This window comes from Oryzias latipes, chromosome 19 (genome assembly GCF_053564925.1).
Source record: "Oryzias latipes strain Hd-rR chromosome 19, Olatipes_Hd-rR_3.1".
Taxonomy (NCBI): domain Eukaryota; kingdom Metazoa; phylum Chordata; class Actinopteri; order Beloniformes; family Adrianichthyidae; genus Oryzias; species Oryzias latipes.
The window spans coordinates 27,502,397-27,522,034 of record NC_136255.1 but is presented as its reverse complement, the minus strand read 5'-3'; the positions used below and the strand labels follow the sequence as shown (position 1 = coordinate 27,522,034).

The window sequence follows — 19,638 nt, the reverse complement described above, 5'->3', positions numbered from 1 at the left end:
GGATGTGTCTCTCTCGTTGCACCCACTTATTCAGGTGTGTCATGTCCACACACAACCTTATTTTTCCTGGTTTGGCTTTTGGTGCCACAACCAAGCCTGCACACCAATGTGTGGGTTGTGTCACTCTGGAAATTACACCCGCTTTTTCCATCCGCTTCAGTTCCTCTTTTACTGCGTCTCGCAGGGGTAGCGGCACTCGACGTGGAGTTGACAGGGCGTATGGGACCGCTCCTGGCTCCAACTCGATTTTGTATGGTTCTTTTAACTTCCCTAGACCAGAGAACACTGTGGGGTACATAGCCTTAAAGTCCACTGGTTGTGTCTGCACTGCACTCACTCTCTTGATGAGCTCCAGAGCAGTTATTGCGGGAAGGCCAAGCAATGGTTTATACAGTCCATTAACCACATACACATCTTGCATAGTTGTTCTTTTGTCAAAAGTCAGCTCTCCTTTAAAACGTCCTCTTACATCCAGTTTCTGCTTGCCTGGACCATACAACACTTTGCATGGTGGTTGCAATGTCCCATGCTTCTGTGGGGAGTAAATGCTGCTCGGGATAGCCGTGACACTGGCACCCGTGTCTAACTTAAACAAAGTCTTTTCCTGGTTGAGATGCACAATGTTGCTTCACTCATCAACCTCTTTGTTCTCCATTTCACCTAGAAATGCAAAATCTTCTTCATCGTCTTCACTGTTTCTTTGCTGTTGTTGTCCAATTATATTGTGGATTCCCCCGGTGGATCTGCATTTCTTTGCATAATGTCCTTTTTTGTGACATTTCCTGCATTCTGCATCCCGGGCCGGACATTCAAACCGTGTGTGTCTTTTTAACTGTCCACATCTGCTGCACTCAACTGTTTTCATGTCATTTTTGCTTGTTGCTGCTTTAAATGGCTTTAAGTTTCGTTTTTGTATAGCCTCCACCTGTCCTGGTAGCTCCGCCCCCCTGAGAACCGGCTGCTGTCTCTTTATCTCTTCACTTTGCCTCACACGCGTCATGGCTTTCTCCAGCGTCAAATCTGCATCTAACTGCAGGCTCTCTGAAAGTCTGGCATCTCTTATTCCCACAATTATACGATCCCGTATCAGCTGCTCTCTCAATGCTCCAAACTCACAGTACTCCGCCAGCTTGTGCACCACCGTAATGAAAGACTCCGCACTCTCACCCGGCTCTTGATTCCTCCGGTTGAAGCGCGCTCTTTCAAAAATGACGTTCCTCTTCCTCACACAGTGCGCCATGAACGCTGCAGTGACGTCATCGTATGACTTTTTCTGGGCGTCTGTGAGGGGCAAAAAATTCAGGATGTCTTCCGCGTCGTCGCCGGCTGCGTACATGAAGCTGTTCACCTGGAACTCTTGCGACTGTTTGTCGAGTCCCGAAGCTATTCTGTATCGCTCGAACCGCTTCAGCCATCTTGGCCACTCCGCAACTTTTGCGAAGTCGAACTTGCCTGGCGCTGCTAGCTGAGGCACGGCCGCTGCTCCGTCCCCGCTCCTCCTGTTTGCATCTTGCTCACTCATGACTGTCTTGTTGTCACTTTTTCTCTTCTGACACCATGTTATGTTAGCTGCTTTGGCTTAACATTTGACCGACATAAACCAGACCATGCGTTGTTCTCACGTCCGTGGTTTATTCTGTGTCCGCTTAATTTCCGTCCGACCGGATACATACACAACAATCAATAGTTCCACTTCACTTTATCCAACAAAAACAAACAGGCTATCTTTCTCCATGCACAGATGGATCCGATTTTCCTTATCCTCGTCAGTCCCTACATATATAAACACTTTTTAAAAACGTGTTAATAACTTATTACTACGGTTGGATACAGTAGAACATAACTTCCTGTATCGCTCCTTAAAAAAATTTGGTTTTGGTGACTCCTTCTGCAAAGTCATTAAAACTCTTTACAACGATGCCACCTGCTCCATTAAACTTAAACATGGTTCATCACCTAGGTTTGATATAAAACGTGGGATTAGACAGGGTTGTCCCATATCTCCATATCTATTTATTCTTCTTCTATAGCTTCTCTGTGACCACATTAAATCCAGTCCATTACGAGGGATCTCCATCGCTGGTAGATCTATTGTCGTAAGTCAGCTCGCCGATGATACGACTCTCTTTCTTAAAGACAGCTCACAAATTCCATTAGCAATAAATATAATTAAGTCCTTTTCCAAAGTATCCGGTCTTTCATTAAATCTGAAAAAATGTGAACTCCTCCCAATTAAATCTTGTGATTCGGATTCACTCTTTAATATTCCTGTAAAGACATCAGTCACGTATCTATGCATAATATCCTCTCAAACTGAAAATGATAGAGGTAATACTAACTTTTTTCCAATTATTGACAAAATGAAAAAGAGGTTTAACCTCTGGCTCTTCTTGCGTGACCTTTCCATTAAAGGTCGAATTCTCCTCTCCAAGGCTGAAGGGCTCTCCAAGGTCATTTATGCCGCTCAGTCTCTTTATGTCAGTAACATCGTTAGCAAAACTGTTGATAAACTGCTATGCCACTTTGTCTGGAAAAACCGAACTCATCATATAAGGAAATCTGTTCTAATGAATGATTACACTAGTGGGGGTCTGAACTTCCTGGATTTCCGTACCCTAAATATGACTTTTAAAATTAATTGGATAAGAAAGTTTTTGAAAAATCCGAACTCTCTGTGGAACTTCATTCCCAATTATATTTTCTCCCAGGTTGGTGGCCTCGACTTTTTCCTGCTCTGCACCTACAAGCCCGACAAAGTGCCCATCAAACTGTCTTCATTTCATAAACAGATGTTGCTTGCTTGGTCCATGATTTATAAACATAATTTTTCTCCTCACAGGTTTTCCATATGGAACAATAGATATATTCTTTACAAAAACAAAACTATCTTTATACAACAGTGGTTTGATAATAATATCAGACTAGTTAGTCAATTATTCAATCAACAAGGTCAACTTTACACTCACACCGAATTCCTTCAGTTCTACCAGATCCCTGTTTCTGTGAAGGACTTTTCGGTTGTTTTTGATGCCGTTTCCCTCAGCCTCACCTATCTTTATAAAGGAACTCCATCTGCTCCCCAACCACAGCTTCACGTGACGGACACTGCTGTCGGAAAACTCTGCTTCTCTGCTTTGAGAAATCAAAACAAAACCATCCAAAGACTGTTCCGGCAGGAGCTAAAAACTGAATCCCCGGCCAGAACTTTCTGGACTTTACTTCATGGTCAAATGTGTTGGGAAAAGGTTTGGCTTCTGCCAAACAAATATCTTCTAAACAACAAAGTGAAAGAGGTTTCATTCAAGATCATTCATAGGTTTTATCCATCAAATCAGTATATGCAAAGGCTAAAAAGGGATATTGATAAAAACTGTTCTTTCTGTTCTCAGTCTGAGGAAACGTTGGTGCATTTCTTTTGGACCTGCAAGTCCACTGAAAAAATATGGGACAAATTGACAAATCTGATAAAAACTCAAATTTATCCACATTTTAATTTAACATGGAAAAACATCTTATTTGGTTACGTTAATTATGATAAGACATTTTTATCTCAATTTTATATAATAAATCTTCTGATTTTATTAACCAAGTATTATATTCACAAATCTAAATTCAGCAATAAAGCTCCTAATTTTATTGATTTACTAGCCCAAGTTAGATGTTACTTACATTCCATTTCCCCCAGTACAAACAAAAAAGCTATGAAAACGTATCACCTCGCTCAGCTGTATAATTTAATGTAAGTTTATTTTTTTGCTTGTATATCCCCTGGCGTCTATTTTGAACATTTGATGTACAGTTTATTGTTCCTTGTTCTTTTGCTGTATGTCACTTTTGTTCTGCATCAATAAAAAAAAAAAAAAAAAAGATTCGGACAGCACTACAAAATGGCGACCGCACTAAATAGTGCACTATATAGGGGTTAGGGCGGTAATTCGGACACAGCCATCGATAATGAGTTATTTCGCTAGAGGAGACATCACGTGAGGAGAGCACCGCCATCTTAGTGAGGTCCAGTCACTGCTGCAGTTCAGCATGTGAACACATTTTTTGCATACCAGTTCATTGTTTGGGTTTCAACTGCCATAATCAGAGAACTGAGTCCATGAAGGAGGAATGCTTATCATTTCACAGGTAGGTACTATATTTTCTTTCTTTTAATGCTGCAGGTGCTTCATTAATCATACACATGTTGACATGCATGATGCTGCAGGGCTGTTATCAACATGCTGCATGATGTACGGAGAATTTGCTGTCGACATAAATGTACATTTTATTTTACTAAACTTGTATACAGAATACTAGGCTATTATAGTAATATAAATTTATACATTTCTGACTCAGTGACTGAACTTTTCTTGCAGGTTTCCAATGGATTAAGACTTCAGGAAAAAGTGGATCTTAGCAATAAAAAGAGCTAATCCAGATTCATCACTGTGGTACCAACTAGCAATACAGTCTGGATATGTTAGAAACATTTGTGGAAAGAGATTTAGATGAGAGGCCAGACTGTTCGCTTGAAACCCGACACCATAACATCTGTGTTACACAAACTGATCACAAACAAAAAGCACTTTTAAAGTCTATTGGTGTAATTTTTTGCTGGTTTGTTTTTCTTTGTTGTTGTTGTTGTTTGTTTTTTTTGTTTTTTTTTAGGGTCAATCTATTGTTCACTTTTGGACTTCTTTTGAATATTTATTTTTTATTATTATTATTAATAGACTTATTTTTTTTATTATTTATTGAAATATTATTTATTTACTGTTATTTATTGTTTTTATTGACTTACTATTGATTTATTATTATTATTTTTATTATTATTAATTATTATTGACTTATTGTTGGGTTTTTCTTAATAATTTAAATTACATGTCAAAGAGGTCTAAAACTTCTAAATGTTTAGAAATAATTTTTAAAAATTCTTTGTAATAATTTTTTTATTTGTAAGAAGTCCTGCAACAATGCATTTTCATTAAAGTTTGAGCTTTTAAGGCTGATTGTTTCTCTTCTTTAACAACAACAAATGATGGATCTATATATATATAATATATATAAATATAATATATTTACATATATGTATAAATATATATAAATATAAAATATATATTGTATATAAAAGCTATTTAGACACCACTTAAAGCAATAGAAATCATTGTCATGTGGGCGTCATCAACCTCACCAAGATGGCGTTGCGCTCCGCCACCGTCGGCCAGGCTTCTCAAGCGGGCGTGTCTCCTCTAGTGATATAACTCATTGAGAAATATGTCCGCATTTTGAGCTTTGCATGTTATTCATGTTTTTTTTTACAGTGCTCCTCCTTTGTCTCTAAATCCTCCCGATGTGTTAAAATCTGCTTTCGGTATTTTCTGCTTCACTTCTGCTAAATGTTTGAACTGAAAATCAGAGCTTTGCTCCAAGATCATCTGGTTTCTGGTCCATCAGCTACTTTTTGGGCTATTTTTATATCTAATACACAGATTTTACCCATCCACAAATTCTGATCTTCCACTTTATTATAAAAGCGTGAGAATTTGTTTTCATAGTTTTGAACAGGAAGATCGTGATGCCTTCTTTTTTATATAAATATGTTGTTATTCATGGCTAAATGTTCACAAAAGTAAATTTGCTAATAAAAAACCTGAGTTCTTCTGAATGAAAATGATTGACACATTTTCTAAAGCGTGACCTTCTTCATTTCTCCACTTGAAACAAATTAAATGGTTAGAGAGTTAAAATTCATTTTAGAATTTCATGCTAAAATATGTATTTGATCAGTTTGACGGTCTGCCATCTCTTCTATGATGTAACAATAGAAAACTATTTAACTGTCATAAGCAGGTTTTATTGTCACGGTTCTACAAACATTGCTTTTCTCCTCAGCGCTACTATAACCTCCTGAGAATCGAGGAAAAAAAGTGTCTTACAATTTCTTTTTTTTTGTGATTTCCTATCTATTTGGGTCTAAATAAACACCTTACAATTTTACATTTTTTTTAAAATGTTTTTTATTTTAATTTCCCAACACGTCCACTGTAGAGGACAACAGGACGATATTTCTGTGAAAATAGAAGTCAATTTGGAAAATCAGAAAAAAGGAGCAGATTAAATCTTTAGTGATATTCACCCAAAAAACATAAAATTTTGTTCTAAAACAATAAAATTCTGCATCTCTCTTTTGTTACTTGTTGGACCATCTGCTACAGAGGAAGATCGACCGGTAAATTGAGAGCTTTGCTTATTGGCTCAGCTCTCTCTTCACCACAACGGACCGGAACATCAACCGCATAACTACGGACCCCCCCTCCGATCCGCCTGTCAATCTCATGCTCCTGTCTTCCCCCACTCATGGACAAGACTCCAAGATATTTAAACTTCTCCACCTGGGGGAGGGACACTCCACCCACCAAGGGAGAGCAAACTAACCTTCTTCGGTCGAGAGCCTCAGATTTAGCGGTGCTGACTCTCATCCCAGCCGGCTCACACTCTACCACAAACCCCCCCAATGCACGCTGGAGGTCCCGGCTTAATGAAGCCCACAGGACAACATCATCTGCAAAGAGCAGAGATGAAATCCTGTGATCCCCAAACCAGACCCCCCCCCCCCCCCCCCCCCCCCCCCCCCCGGCCCCTAGCTGTGCCATAGAAATTCTGTCCATAAAATCTATGAACAGAACCGGTGATAAAGAGCAGCCCTGCCAGAGTCCAACATGCACCGGGAACAGGTCTGACTCACTGCCTGCTATGTGAACCAAGCTCTTGCTCCGGTCATGCAGAGACCGGACAGCCCTCAGTAAGGCTCCCTGGACCCCATACTCCCATAGCACCCTCCATAGGATACGGGGGACGGACGTGGTCGAACACCTTTTCCAAATCCACAAAACACATCTGGACTGAATGAGCGAACTCCTGCATTCCCTCCAGCACCATAGAGAGGGTGTAGAGCTGCTCCACTGTTCCACAACCAGGACGGAAACCGAACTGTTGTCCCTGGATCTGAGGTTCGACTATCGGACCGACTTTCTTCTCCAGTACTGTGGCCTAGACTTTCCCAGGGAGGCTGAGGAGTGTGGTTCCCCGGTAGTTGGAACGCAACTAAATCAAAAACAGGTCCTCAAAAATGTTATCAATGTACTGTGAAAAGTACGAGATTGGACTCTGGTATTCACAAACTTTAGGGTCATCTTGATAGGCAGGGCGCCCTGGTAGCACAGGTGTAAACCTGTTATGATGGATGTTTAAAAAGCTAAAAAAAATCAAGTTAATTAAGATATAAGATAAGAGATATTCCTTTTATTCGTCCCACGATGGGGAAATTTCCTTTTTGCGGCAGCAGTACAGGGCAGAGAGAGAGCAATATATAAAAGAAACCAACTATGGAGTCAATGTACTCACATATATACACAGTATACACATACATTTCCAAAAAAAAATTGCACAGGATGACCATATATCGGTTATTGCACAGGATAAAAGAAATATGACAGAGCCGATGATTTTGGTTAACGTGGTTCACTGGGAGCAGTTAAGGTTGTACAGTCTAACGGCAGCAGGTAGAAACGACCTGCGGTGTCGCTCCTTCAGACACTTAGAATGTCTCAGTCTGACGCTGAAGGAGCTGCACAGAGAGGACACAGACTCATACATGGGGTGGGCATCATTCTCCATCATGGATGATAGCTTAGCTACCATCCTCCTCATTTTTTCCTGAATCTCTTTTATCATCTGAAAGCTCCAAATCTGAATCTCCCTCAACTATCTGGTATAGAATCCTCTCAGCTTCACTTATTTCTCCATTATGTGCAGCCATTAAATACAGTAAAATGGTCCGGTGTCCTCTACAGTTGACATTCATTAAACGTCTGCTTTTTTAAAACAGAAACCATGAAACTGTTTTCAGATCTAAAAATATTGTTCCTAACATGTTTATGACCAAGAATATATATAATTATCATGGTAAAAAATGAATAGATACAGACGTTTTGACCTGCCGTTCACCTTTCCATAAAAATAGGTAAATGGTCTGGCAGCCATCTTGGTAGAGGTAAAACCTTAAAGTTCCCAGCATGCAAACTCATCACATGACACATCACTGGAAAGCCCAGGATGTCCTCTACAGAGTAGAATAAGATTTGGAAAGGTATCTCTTAATTCCTTAGAAATATACAGGTAAACAAAATGTCCATTATAGAGGACATAAATGAATGGGCCGGGGGCCTGTTGCACAAAAGTAGGATAAGGGATTAAGCCAGGATATCTTGGTGATCCTGGCTCAATTGTTCCCCAATCCGGTTGCACTAAAGCTGGATAGGGGGCAGGAGGATATGTTATGGTATAAATTACCATGGAGATTTATTCTGTGGAGCTAGCCTGCTCCAGACCAGGCTAAATTCCAGGATCTATTTAATCTCATCCCTAACGTCAGTCAGCAGTCGCCACAAATGGAAACCAATAGTTATTTCACTGCTCACTATAGATTGTTATCACATATAACTAGACCCACTGTCATTATTTAAACGTTAGTGATCATTAATTTCAATCATTTTGGATAAATAAGTTGTAGATGATGTTGCTATCATTAGATAATTTACAGTTTCCCATAGACTCTATATGTAAAATGATAGAATATTAGGGCCACAGAGGGAAAAAAAGACAAGTCATAATATTGTAACCAGTTGTTTTAAAGGAGGACAGTTGTTAAAATGACAGATGTGGGGCATTTGGTGAAATTGTACCTCAGTATGGTTTCATAAACGAAGACATGCTGATGTGCCAGAATATGAAGTATCACATTGTCATAACTATCAAAACTGTAAAAAGAATATGTTGCTTTTCTGCAGAAAGAACCAGCCTCATAAATTTATGACTTTATCCTTTTTCCTCAGTGGGCCCTAGTACTCTGTCATACAAACAAATACACATTCCATTAAAATATGAAAACACAATGTGTAACATTATGTTCCTTTATTGAATAAGGACAAAACAAAGCAGGTAAACTACACTCAAAAAACGTTCACTTTGAATGAACATAAAAAAATTATGGAAATGATTTCCACATGATTAGATAGCGTTACTTGAACAAAAATGAATCATATTGGTCCAACTTAATGTACTTAGGTTCAAACTGATACATTTAAGTTGATTCAGTCTAAATATTGCTGTTGGAACCAACTTTAAATTAATATTGTTGTTCACTCTCAAAAGCTAAAAGTTGATCCAACTAAATTGAATCACTTCAATTGGTCACACCTCATTAATTAAAGTTTATTCAACTTAAATTTGTATGACTACCTAACACAATTTATGCTGATATAACTAAATGTTTTGATGTAATTTTATTTATACATCTGACAATGATAATGTTTCCCATAATTACATCGAAAAGGACTTTTAATTTTTGTTTCAAAGACATGATTTAAGCAGTAAAGTCCCACATCACAATACAGGGGCTCAATTACCGTGAATTCTATCTTAAGTATTGGCACATTAATATTTTTGCCACACAAGGGGGTTGGTCATCATCCTCTACCAAACTCTAACTCATGGTGCAGAAAAAAATAAACGTTAAAATTTAATTCACTAGTTAAAACAGAGTAACACAGCTAGACAATAAAACCCATGGACAAAAACTCACACTTAGACCCCAATCTGCCCAGATAGACAAAGAAAATGGAATCCCACAGTTCCTTGCGATTACTAATGTATCCAATTCAACGGTATCATGTTGGATCAACATGATTGAAATTAGTAACTTTTAAATGGATTATTTTTATGTACGATCGACATGATTCATTCACGTAAGATTAACAAACATAACATTTTCTGGTTGAAATGACAAGTTACATTCTCGTAAACTTAATTGGCTGGTAATTTCCTTTTTGTCTTTGCTTTATCACTGTGGCGGTGTTGCCTTTCTTCTTAATTATATCTTTTACCTCCTCGTATGCCTCCATGAGGATTTGTGCTTCCGACGGGGAAAGGTACGCGGCTCTAGTTGCCGTGGTAAATCAGTTCATCTGTGATCTGTGGAGGGGTCTGTTTGAGTGAGCCGTGAGCGCGCACCTATCCAGGATTGGTTTAACCTGGCTTGATGAATCCGTGTCTGCTCATCCTGGCTTGGTCTTTGTGTAACCAATTAAGCCTGGACGCACATGTTTTGGATTCATTGAGCTCAGCTTAGTCATTTATCCCGGATGTCTTAATTCTACTTTTGTGCAACAGGCCTCGGGTCTCAGGAGGATATGTGGAATAATGCTGACAGGAGTAAAAACAGGAGTATTTAAAAAAGAATACTTTAAAACAACATTTTTCTTGTTAATAAACCCACAAAGTCATGCGTTGAGTTTCTGTCCCCCGTTAGTCTGCATCGGGTATTGGAGCTGTCCCAAGTCCGGTTAAAGTTCTGGAGCTGTTCTCCTTCAAGTACTTCATGTTCTGCCCCCTCAACTGTGGTGTAGAAATGTGTTTTTCAGATGGCAGATTAAGTTTTGACTTTGCTGCCTAAACATTTCATCTCCACCAGAATGAAGGAAATGTCTTTGAATGAGATTCATGAAGGTTTCTCACTTTTTTACCAAACGTAAAGCCGATCTGGTCAGAAACTTTTTCTTTTGCCGCTCCTCACCAGAACCAGGCCTCGTCTTTTTTTCACGTTTGCTCAAACATTTTAGAAAGATTTGACTCATTTTATAACAACTCATCCATATGAAGACTATGGATATTGTTTATGTCATAGAATAATTTATAAACCATATTGATGTGGGATTTGTTTTCTAAAATGTACATAGTTAATGTACTCCGAATCGTAGCTAAATACTTTATACACAAGTGTACATTTACTAACAGAAATGAGTTTTTATAGTTTTCCAGACAGAAATGATGCTGAATATAAATATTATTGGATGCTGCAGTAACAACAAAAACATTAGAATTGACAGTAGAATCCTTTCTTACTTTTATTATTCTATTTTTCTTTTTGTGGAGCCGGTTTAGCTCGTGCTGGTTTGCGGCGCCTTCCGTCCGTGAAACCAGGGTTTGAATCCGGGCTGCTCCCTGTTCCCTTCTTTACTTCTGTGCCGGTCCCAAGCCCGGTTGCTTCGAGAGGGTTGCGTCAGGAAGGGCATCCGGCGTAAAACATTGCCAAGTTTACCATGCGACTCGTTCCCTGATGGGAGAAGCCGAAAGAGAGACGACATTATTCCATTTTTTGTTTCTGTCTTATGTTCCCCCTTTGTTTGATCTTTCAAGTATTATTTATATTTATTTGTAATTAAATCTCCTTTTTTATGTTTTATTTTTTGTTGAATCTTCTGGAAAATTCCATAAAGTTTTGTTGCTGCCTAACTTGTGTTTCTGCTCCTTTCAACAAATGTACCTTTAGTGCAGCTAGTCACTGTTTGATGGTCTGTATCTGCAATATTTGTCAATAAAGTTGAGGGGAAAAAGATTCAGATTTTAGACAGAAGATGTCTTTTGACGATAAATAAATGTCAAAAACTGTTTCAAATGAGCCTCATTTATCTGTACTTTGAAGTTGTTTATATTCTGTGTCTTTTTAGAAAGACACAAAGAAAGAAAAGATGACTAAAATCTGACAGATCTGTCTTCACTCCATAGGAACTAGTGACCTTCTGTTCATGTTAGACATTATTTCTTGTTTTTTTCTAAAGATCCTTTTGAATATCTCTGATATTTTCCCCCTAAATGGTTGAAAGCAGCATAAATGAGAGGAACTGAAATGTTTCATTCACACCTTTCTGAAAAGTTTCCATAAAAAATGGATGTTGGAGTCGGAGCGTCAAAGTGAGACGATCAAAACGTGGAGTTCAGACAGGTGAGCACACCTGAGAGTCTGAACAGGAAAGGCTGAGTTCAAATCTGTCAGAGAGGCATCGCCTGAAAACTGATGTGCTTTAGATTCAAAGATTCAAAGGGTTTATTATCATATTCAGTAGAGAAACGGGTTCCCTGCACAGTGAAATGCTTTCTTTGTCTGCTCCGAATGCCAAAAAGTATAGAGGAAACTGAAACAATTCACACACAACATACACACAACAACACAAGATGTTAAGTGGTAATTCTAAAGTGCAAATGTGCAAAAAGTGCTAATAACAGTAGTGAACAATGAGGATGTGCAGAGGTACAGTTTGGTGTTTCAGACTCCTGTCAGCTGTTCAGGAGGCTGATGGCAGAGAGAAAGAGTTTCTGAGTCTGGTGGTCCTGAACTTCACAGTCCTGCACCTCCGTCCTGAGGGGAGGAGAGTGAACAGACCTGGTTGGGGGTGGGAGGGTGGGTGGGGTCCTTGATGATGGAGGCAGCTCTCCTGCAGACCCTGCATTAGTAGATGCTCTGCAGCCAGGGAAGAGGAGTCCTGGTGATCTCGGACACAGTCTTCTATGTTGGATAAAATATAAAATGGAACAAAGAAAACATCCATGAGTAAACGATTTCAGCCCCAGCATCACATTTGATTTGATTTGAAATGGTTTATTTCAAGCAATCAAATTAGAATACGCAAAAGCAATACAATCATCAGTTATACATTCATACAATGACCAATCAGACCTAGGATAATTAGACATATTAATAAATATTGCTTGAAAGGGAGTGGAAGGAAGCGAACTTATATAATTATAACCATTTTATTACATGATTTATCAATATCCGGTTCCTGGCTTTTATCAGACAGAATTAAGAATCATAAAGTATCAATGAAGCACATGACAAAGAGGAATTACTCAATTATTATGTAAAAATAACTGAAAATAACTTTCAGAAGTCAACATGGCAAATGCAGATCAGTTATCCAAAATATATGCAGATTATGTTACTCATGAAAGTCATTGATATGATTAAAAAATAATACTTCTTCTTCCTCTTTCAGCTTTTCCCATCAGGGGTCGCCACAGCGAACAAGTCGCATGGTAAATTTGGCAATGTTTTTACGCCGGATGCCCTTCCTGACGCAACCTTCTCAAACCGGGCTTGGAACCGGCACAGAGGTAGAGAAGGGAACAGGGAGCAGCCCGGAGTCGAACCCTGGTTTCACGGACGGAAGGCGCCGCGAACCAGCACGGGCTAAACCGGCTCCCTGATTAAAAAATAATACTATATCAGTAAAATAGACATAACACTGTTTCAGAGATTTTCATGGCAAAATTTGATCAAGTATCAAAAGTTAAGAATATGTGCAAAATTATGTTACATTAGGAAAAAATTATGAATCAATTTATCGATTTATGGAGCAAGTGAAGTAGTATCATAAAAAATCAATTAATTTAACCATTTACAATAATTGATTAATCATTTGTTTTACTATTTATTTTTATTTTTATTTTTTTATAATGAAGTAATGCCTTCTTCTTCTGTTGATTACCAGCCATTCTATAAACAGAGTTTATAGTTCTCTTCGATGTTGTGTCTGCAAACATTAGATAGAGGTCCATATCCTTCTTCAGCTGATATTAGCAGCGCCTAAGAGTTGAGGTCAACTTGTCTGCAGGTCAGATCTTTGCTGTTAATTAGGTCACTTCAGACTTATGGAGAAAATGACGAAGCTAGGCGTCATATTTCTTGAAATTATTTGGCTCTTTGATTTATTACTCCATGTTGTTTCAGACGACCGCGGTCAAACACTTCTCAAAGTCCCTCATGGTCTTCACAACCCGAATCTTGGACCGGTCCGGTGGACCGAGTGGTTTGACGTAAATCCTGCAGCCTTTAACCCAGTGCTTCTCAATTATTTTCTGTTACGCCCCCCCAGGAAGAAGTAAACGTTTCGCGCCCCCCAACTCTCCGCCCACCACTGTAAATCGTATCATTTTTCTATAAAATTATTATAGGTACACCTCTGCATAACATTGTATCCTTGTTAACATTAAAGGCAAGAAAAAAGAAAGTAATATAGATCAACTTACAATGAAGAATAACTTTATTAACACTGTTTTTGTCTGTAACAGAGAAGACTTAAAGTGCATCAATTTGCCTGAAACTTTTTTAAAAAATCACATCCTTATTCAAACTGTAAACACTGGATCAAGGTACATTTTTTGACCATTTGATATTGAAAAATAAAATTAAATAAAATCAATAAATAATAATAAATCAAATTCATCAGCAACATTAACTCAGGAGCACAATATGACAAACAATTTGACCAACAAAACAAAAATTAAAACAATTTGTGCTGATTTTTTTTTGTAAATCAAAATGAGGAAGTCAGGGTTAATGGCTACAATGAGCACGTTTTGCAGTGCACAGCTTTTCAAAGCGGGGTTTGAAGCATGATACTGCAACTCTCAGCTCCTGCTCAATGTTTAGCTGGGATCTGTACTTGGTCTTTAGAGCAGCAACAGCAGAGAAGCCAGTCTCACAAAGATAAGATGTTGCAAAAGGAAGAAGAATGCCCATAGCCCTCTGGCCTAAGAGTGGATACTGCCTCTCTACATTCAGCCAGAATTCACTCAGTGTCTGTGATGTGAACCTCAGTCTCAATGTGGAGTCAGACGTCATATCAATGAACTGGTCCTCTTCTGCAGAGCTGAAACTAGTTGGAGCTGGTGCGTTGAAAGGATCTCTCACCCAATCATATTGGGAACTGTTTTCAGGGAAGTACTTTTTAAAGAATCCAATCAGTGAAGAAATATGCTCCTTAATATGGGGAATCACTGAGGTGGCATCATAGTCAGTAGTGGCAACAAATTCATGCAGGTTCTCGAATGAATCAGTATTTCCTTCATCAAGTCGCCTGCCCCACATTGCTAGCTTTCGAGTGAAAGAGCTGATCTTGTCTGTGACCTGAGGGAGGTGTTTATCTTTCCCTTGAAGCTGTAGATTTAGTTCATTTAGCTTTCCAAATATGTCACTCAGGTAGGCCAGTTTTGCCAGGAAGTTCTCATCACTAAATTTTTCTGCGACTTCATGCTTGTGCTCCTGTTCCAAAAACATTCTTATCTGCTCTCTGAGCTCAAAAACTCTGGACAAGACTTTTCCTCGTGACAGCCACCTTGCTTCACTGTGAAACAGCACAGCTTGATGTTCAGCCCCCATCTCCTCACAGATAGCAGAGAAGACTCTTGTTTTTAGTGGTCTAGTCTTTATAAAATTGACAACACCTACAATGTCACTCATGACCTCACTTAATTCAGAGGAAAGTTTCCTTGATGCCAGAGCTTCTCTGTGTATAACACAGTGTGTCCACTCAACATTAGGTGATGCCTTCTTGATGAGTGCCCGAAGTCCTTTTTTCATCCCTGCCATGGTCTGTGCACCATCACTGCAAACACCAATGCAGTTCTCCCACTTAAGCCCATTCTCAGTCAGAAAGCAGTCCAGCATTTTGAATAGCTCTTCAGCTGTGGCTCTGTCCCTGACATATTTACAAAAAAGTAGATCCTCGCACAGGGAGTGTGTCATGTCAAAACGTACATAAGCAATGAACAAACAGTCTTTGTTGCTGTCAGTTGCTTCATCAAACTGTAAGGCAAAACGTTTGTCTTTGAGTTTCTCTACCAGCTGTTCTTTGAGATCGTTGGCAATGTCATTTATACGTCTGGCGACAGTGTCATTGGACAGAGGGACAGTTTTTAATTTTGCAGCGCTTGCGTCGTCCAGCATGACAGAGACCATGTCTAATGCTGCAGGCAGTATCAGCTCCTCTGCTATGGTGTGGGGTTTTTTGCACTGAGCAATTTGGTATGCCACTTTATATGATGCTAACAGTGCTCGCTGGTTTACTGAAGTAGCACTCACAAAGCGGGACGATTGTTGGCAATATTCGGCACGTTTTCGCTGAAAAAACTCAAGCGGCTTATCAGCGTGATTGGGGTGTAATGTCTTTAAGTGCCGCCTTAATTTATTTGGCTTCATGCTGTCCGCTGCCAACATTTTTAGACACAGTAAACATACCGGTCTTTCCTCGTCTCCCACCGTAGTAACAGTGAAGCCAAGCGCTACATACGCTTCGTCATATTTCCTCGTCTTGGCTTTCGGGAGACTTACGTTTGTCTCATTATCTGCGTCCCTTTCCGCCTTTCTTTTCACCCCTGTCAAATATTTTTTCATTGTGTTGCTGAAGAGTTTGTTCGTTGAACTTTCACATCTCCCGCTCTGTGCTGTGTGCTCTTGTGTGGTGCAAAAATACCGTAACTCCCTGCGCGAACTCTGAAAATGAGCGTGCCACTTCCACCCACTGAGTGGATGTGCAATTACACTTCATTCTAGTACGGCGTACTAGAATGAAGGCACGCGATGATCCAGATCCAGGTGTTGGGGAACAGGCAGCCTTGCTGCTCCTCCGTGTGCCCCCTGTCACCTAGCAACCAGAGCCCACACCACCCCTCCCCTTTCCCTCTCACACACGCAGCCGCGTGTGACAGGAGACGGGAACTCGCGGCTGCAGGGATGGTGATTCACAGGTTTCAGGCTGTATTATTGCCAGTATTATTGCCTGTGCCTAAAACCGCCAATACCGCGCGCCCCCCCTGGCATCGCTCCCGGGCGCGCCCCACTATTTGAGAAGCACTGCTTTAACCCAAGTGTTCTCAATCTGCTTCTGCTTCCTGAGAAGCCGTGCATGTTTTATAGATTTCAGCATTCCTTCTGGTCAGATGGTCATTCAGAAAAGCAGCAGAACCTTTCAGATTATTCCTTTGATTCATCAGAGCTAGCTTGTGTTTTTGATTCACAAACCTGATGAGGATCGCTGGTTTATCCGTCTCCTTTCTCCTGGGGAGCAGGTGGCAGGTCTCGATAGTATTGAGATCCAGGGAAATCCCTTTAGATGTGAGAAATGTTTCCATTTGGTGTTCCAAAGTCTCCCCACCGATCTCCGTTTCAGAGCTCCTAGGGCTATTAGCATTAGGAATGCTAGCTCCAACTGCATTTAGCTTTGTCTGAGGTTTGATCGGTACTCCAGGGAGAATGACATTATTCATCCTTACTTGTTGTTCCACATCGTCCAGTCTTTTCTCCAGAATGTCCACCCGGTTATCTCTTTGCTCGTTCCGAGCGTAGAGCCTCATGAATTCTTCCAATAGCACTAAGAGCGGAGTTAGCTTAGCATTCACTTGTTCCATAAAGGGATACAACGCAGCTTGGATGTCATCAAGAGACTTTTTAAGGTCTTCGTATTCCTGTTTTTTCTTAGGGGCCATGGTCAGCTCTCTTTTTTGGAGAAAATAAACTTTTTTAGTCGTTTGAAGATAGTTGTATAGCCGCAGAGAGCCACACACGCGTCCTGTGCTGTAACCCGGAACCGGAAGTCCATGTTCACATGTTCAAAGGCTTTCTTCCACAAAGTGTTGATTGTTGGAACATTTAGTGTGATCACAAGTCTAAATACATCTTTGTGATCTCCTTTGATGCGTCTTCTCATGTCTGGTTCTGTTCTCCCTGCAGACGTCCAGCAGATCCTGCCGGTCAAAGCAGAAGATCCTCATGAATGCAGCTCCAGTTTGGGCCAACAGGACCAGAACCCTGTCCTCATAAAGGAGGAGGTGGATGTTGTTCTGGTGAAGAGTGAAGAAGTTCTCAGCTGCAATCAAACTGAAGACAGCAGAGACGCAGGTCCTCCAAGCAGCAGCTCAGCTCAACAGATGAAACCGTCTGAAGAACCCGACCAGAACCCAGATCCAAGCCGTTGTTCCCAACCTGCTGGAGGAGAGTCGGGCTCCTCTGAGACTGATGTCAGTGATGGAGACCGGCAGGATTCTGGACCCGAGGCCGACAGCAGCGAGACTCCAAAGTCTGGAGACTTGGGTTCTGTTTGTGTTACCAGGTCAGGTCCAGAGGAACATCAGAACTCTTCGTACGGCTGCAACGTTTGTGGCAGAACTTTTACACGGCGTCAAAGTCTGAAGAAGCACCTGACGATGCACACTGGGGAGAAGCCGTTTGAATGCGGCTTCTGCAGTAAGAGGTTCAGACAGCAGGTGGTGCTGAAGGAGCACCTGAGGATCCACACCGGGGAGAAGCCGTTTGTCTGTGACGTCTGTGGAAAAACCTTCACCCAGAACTCGTCCCTGAAGTCCCACCGGCCGGTCCACACCGGAGAGAAGCCCTTCAGCTGCTCCGTCTGCGGGAAGCCCTTCAGCCTGGAGAACAACCTGAAGAGACACCTGATGGTGCACAGAGACCAGAAGGCCTTCAGCTGCCACGTTTGTGGAGAAGGCTTCACCGAGAGCGGCAGTCTGAAGCGCCACCGCCGCATCCACACCGGAGAAAAGCCCTACGTCTGCGGCGACTGCGGAAAGGCGTTCAGCCGCGGTACGCATCTGCAGAGACACAAGCGGGTCCACACCGGAGAGAAGCCGTTCCAGTGTGGCGTCTGTGGACTGAAGTTCAGCCAGAAGACCCACTTTGAGCGACACGCCAGGGTCCACAGCGGAGAGAAACCCTTTTCCTGTGCCTCCTGTGGACAGAGGTTCAACCGGCAGAGCAGCCTGAAGAGGCACAGCACGGTCCACACCGGAGAGGAGACCCTCAGCTGTGGGGGAAACGGTCCACACCACAGGAGAACACGAGCAGAACCAGCAGGTTCTGACAGGAGAACACCAGCAGAACCAGCAGGTTCTGACAGGAGAACGTGAGCAGAACCAGCAGGTTCTGACAGGAGAACGTGAGCAGAACCAGCAGGTTCTGACAGCAGAACGTGAGCAGAACCAGCAGGTTCTGACAGCATAACACGAGCACAACCAGCAGGTTCTGACAGGAGAACGTGAGCAGAACCAGTAGGTTCTCACAGCAGAACGTGAGCAGAACCAGCAGGTTCTGACAGCATAACACGAGCAGAACCGACTGGTTCTGACAGGAGAACGCGAGCAGAACCAGCAGGTTCTCACAGGAGAACGCGAGCAGAACCAGCAGGTTCTGACAGGAGAACGTGAGCAGAACCAGCAGGTTCTGACAGGAGAACGCGAGCAGAACCAGCAGGTTCTGACAGCATAACACGAGCAGAGCCAGCAGGTTCTGACAGCATAACACGAGCAGAACCAGCAGGTTCTGACAGGACAACGTGAGCAGAACCAGCAGGTTCTGACAGGAGAACGTGAGCAGAACCAGCAGGTTCTGACAGCATAACACGAGCAGAACCGGCTGGTTCTGACAGGAGAACGTGAGCAGAACCAGCAGGTTCTGACAGGAGAACGTGAGCAGAACTAGCAGGTTCTCACAGCAGAACGTGAGCAAAACCAGCAGGTTCTGACAGCATAACACGAGCACAACCAGCAGGTTCTGACAGGAGAACGTGAGCAGAACCAGTAGGTTCTCACAGCAGAACGTGAGCAGAACCAGCAGGTTCTGACAGCATAACACGAGCAGAACCGGCTGGTTCTGACAGGAGAACGCGAGCAGAACCAGCAGGTTCTCACAGGAGAACGCGAGCAGAACCAGCAGGTTCTGACAGGAGAACGTGAGCAGAACCAGCAGGTTCTGACAGGAGAACGCGAGCAGAACCAGCAGGTTCTGACAGCATAACACGAGCAGAACCGGCTGGTTCTGACAGGAGAATGTGAGCAGAACCAGCAGGTTCTGACAGCATAACACGAGCAGAACCGGCTGGTTCTGACAGGAGAACGCGAGCAGAACCAGCAGGTTCTGACAGGAGAACGTGAGCAGAACCAGCAGGTTCTGACAGGAGAACG

The 19,638-nt window shown here is 41.7% G+C and overlaps 1 protein-coding gene across 1 annotated transcript in view; it reads left to right on the top strand.

Moving 5' to 3' along the window:
* The window catches only part of LOC101169270 (uncharacterized), a 29,188-nt gene extending 9,752 nt beyond the window's left edge, over positions 1–19,436 (top strand). Inside the window, exon 2 of the mRNA XM_023949309.2 lies at positions 17,396–19,436. Within this exon, the coding sequence (XP_023805077.1) occupies positions 17,396–18,585 (1,190 nt within the window). The 3' untranslated portion in view covers positions 18,586–19,436. The remainder of the gene's footprint in view (positions 1–17,395) is intronic.
* The last annotated feature ends 202 nt before the right edge of the window (positions 19,437–19,638 follow it).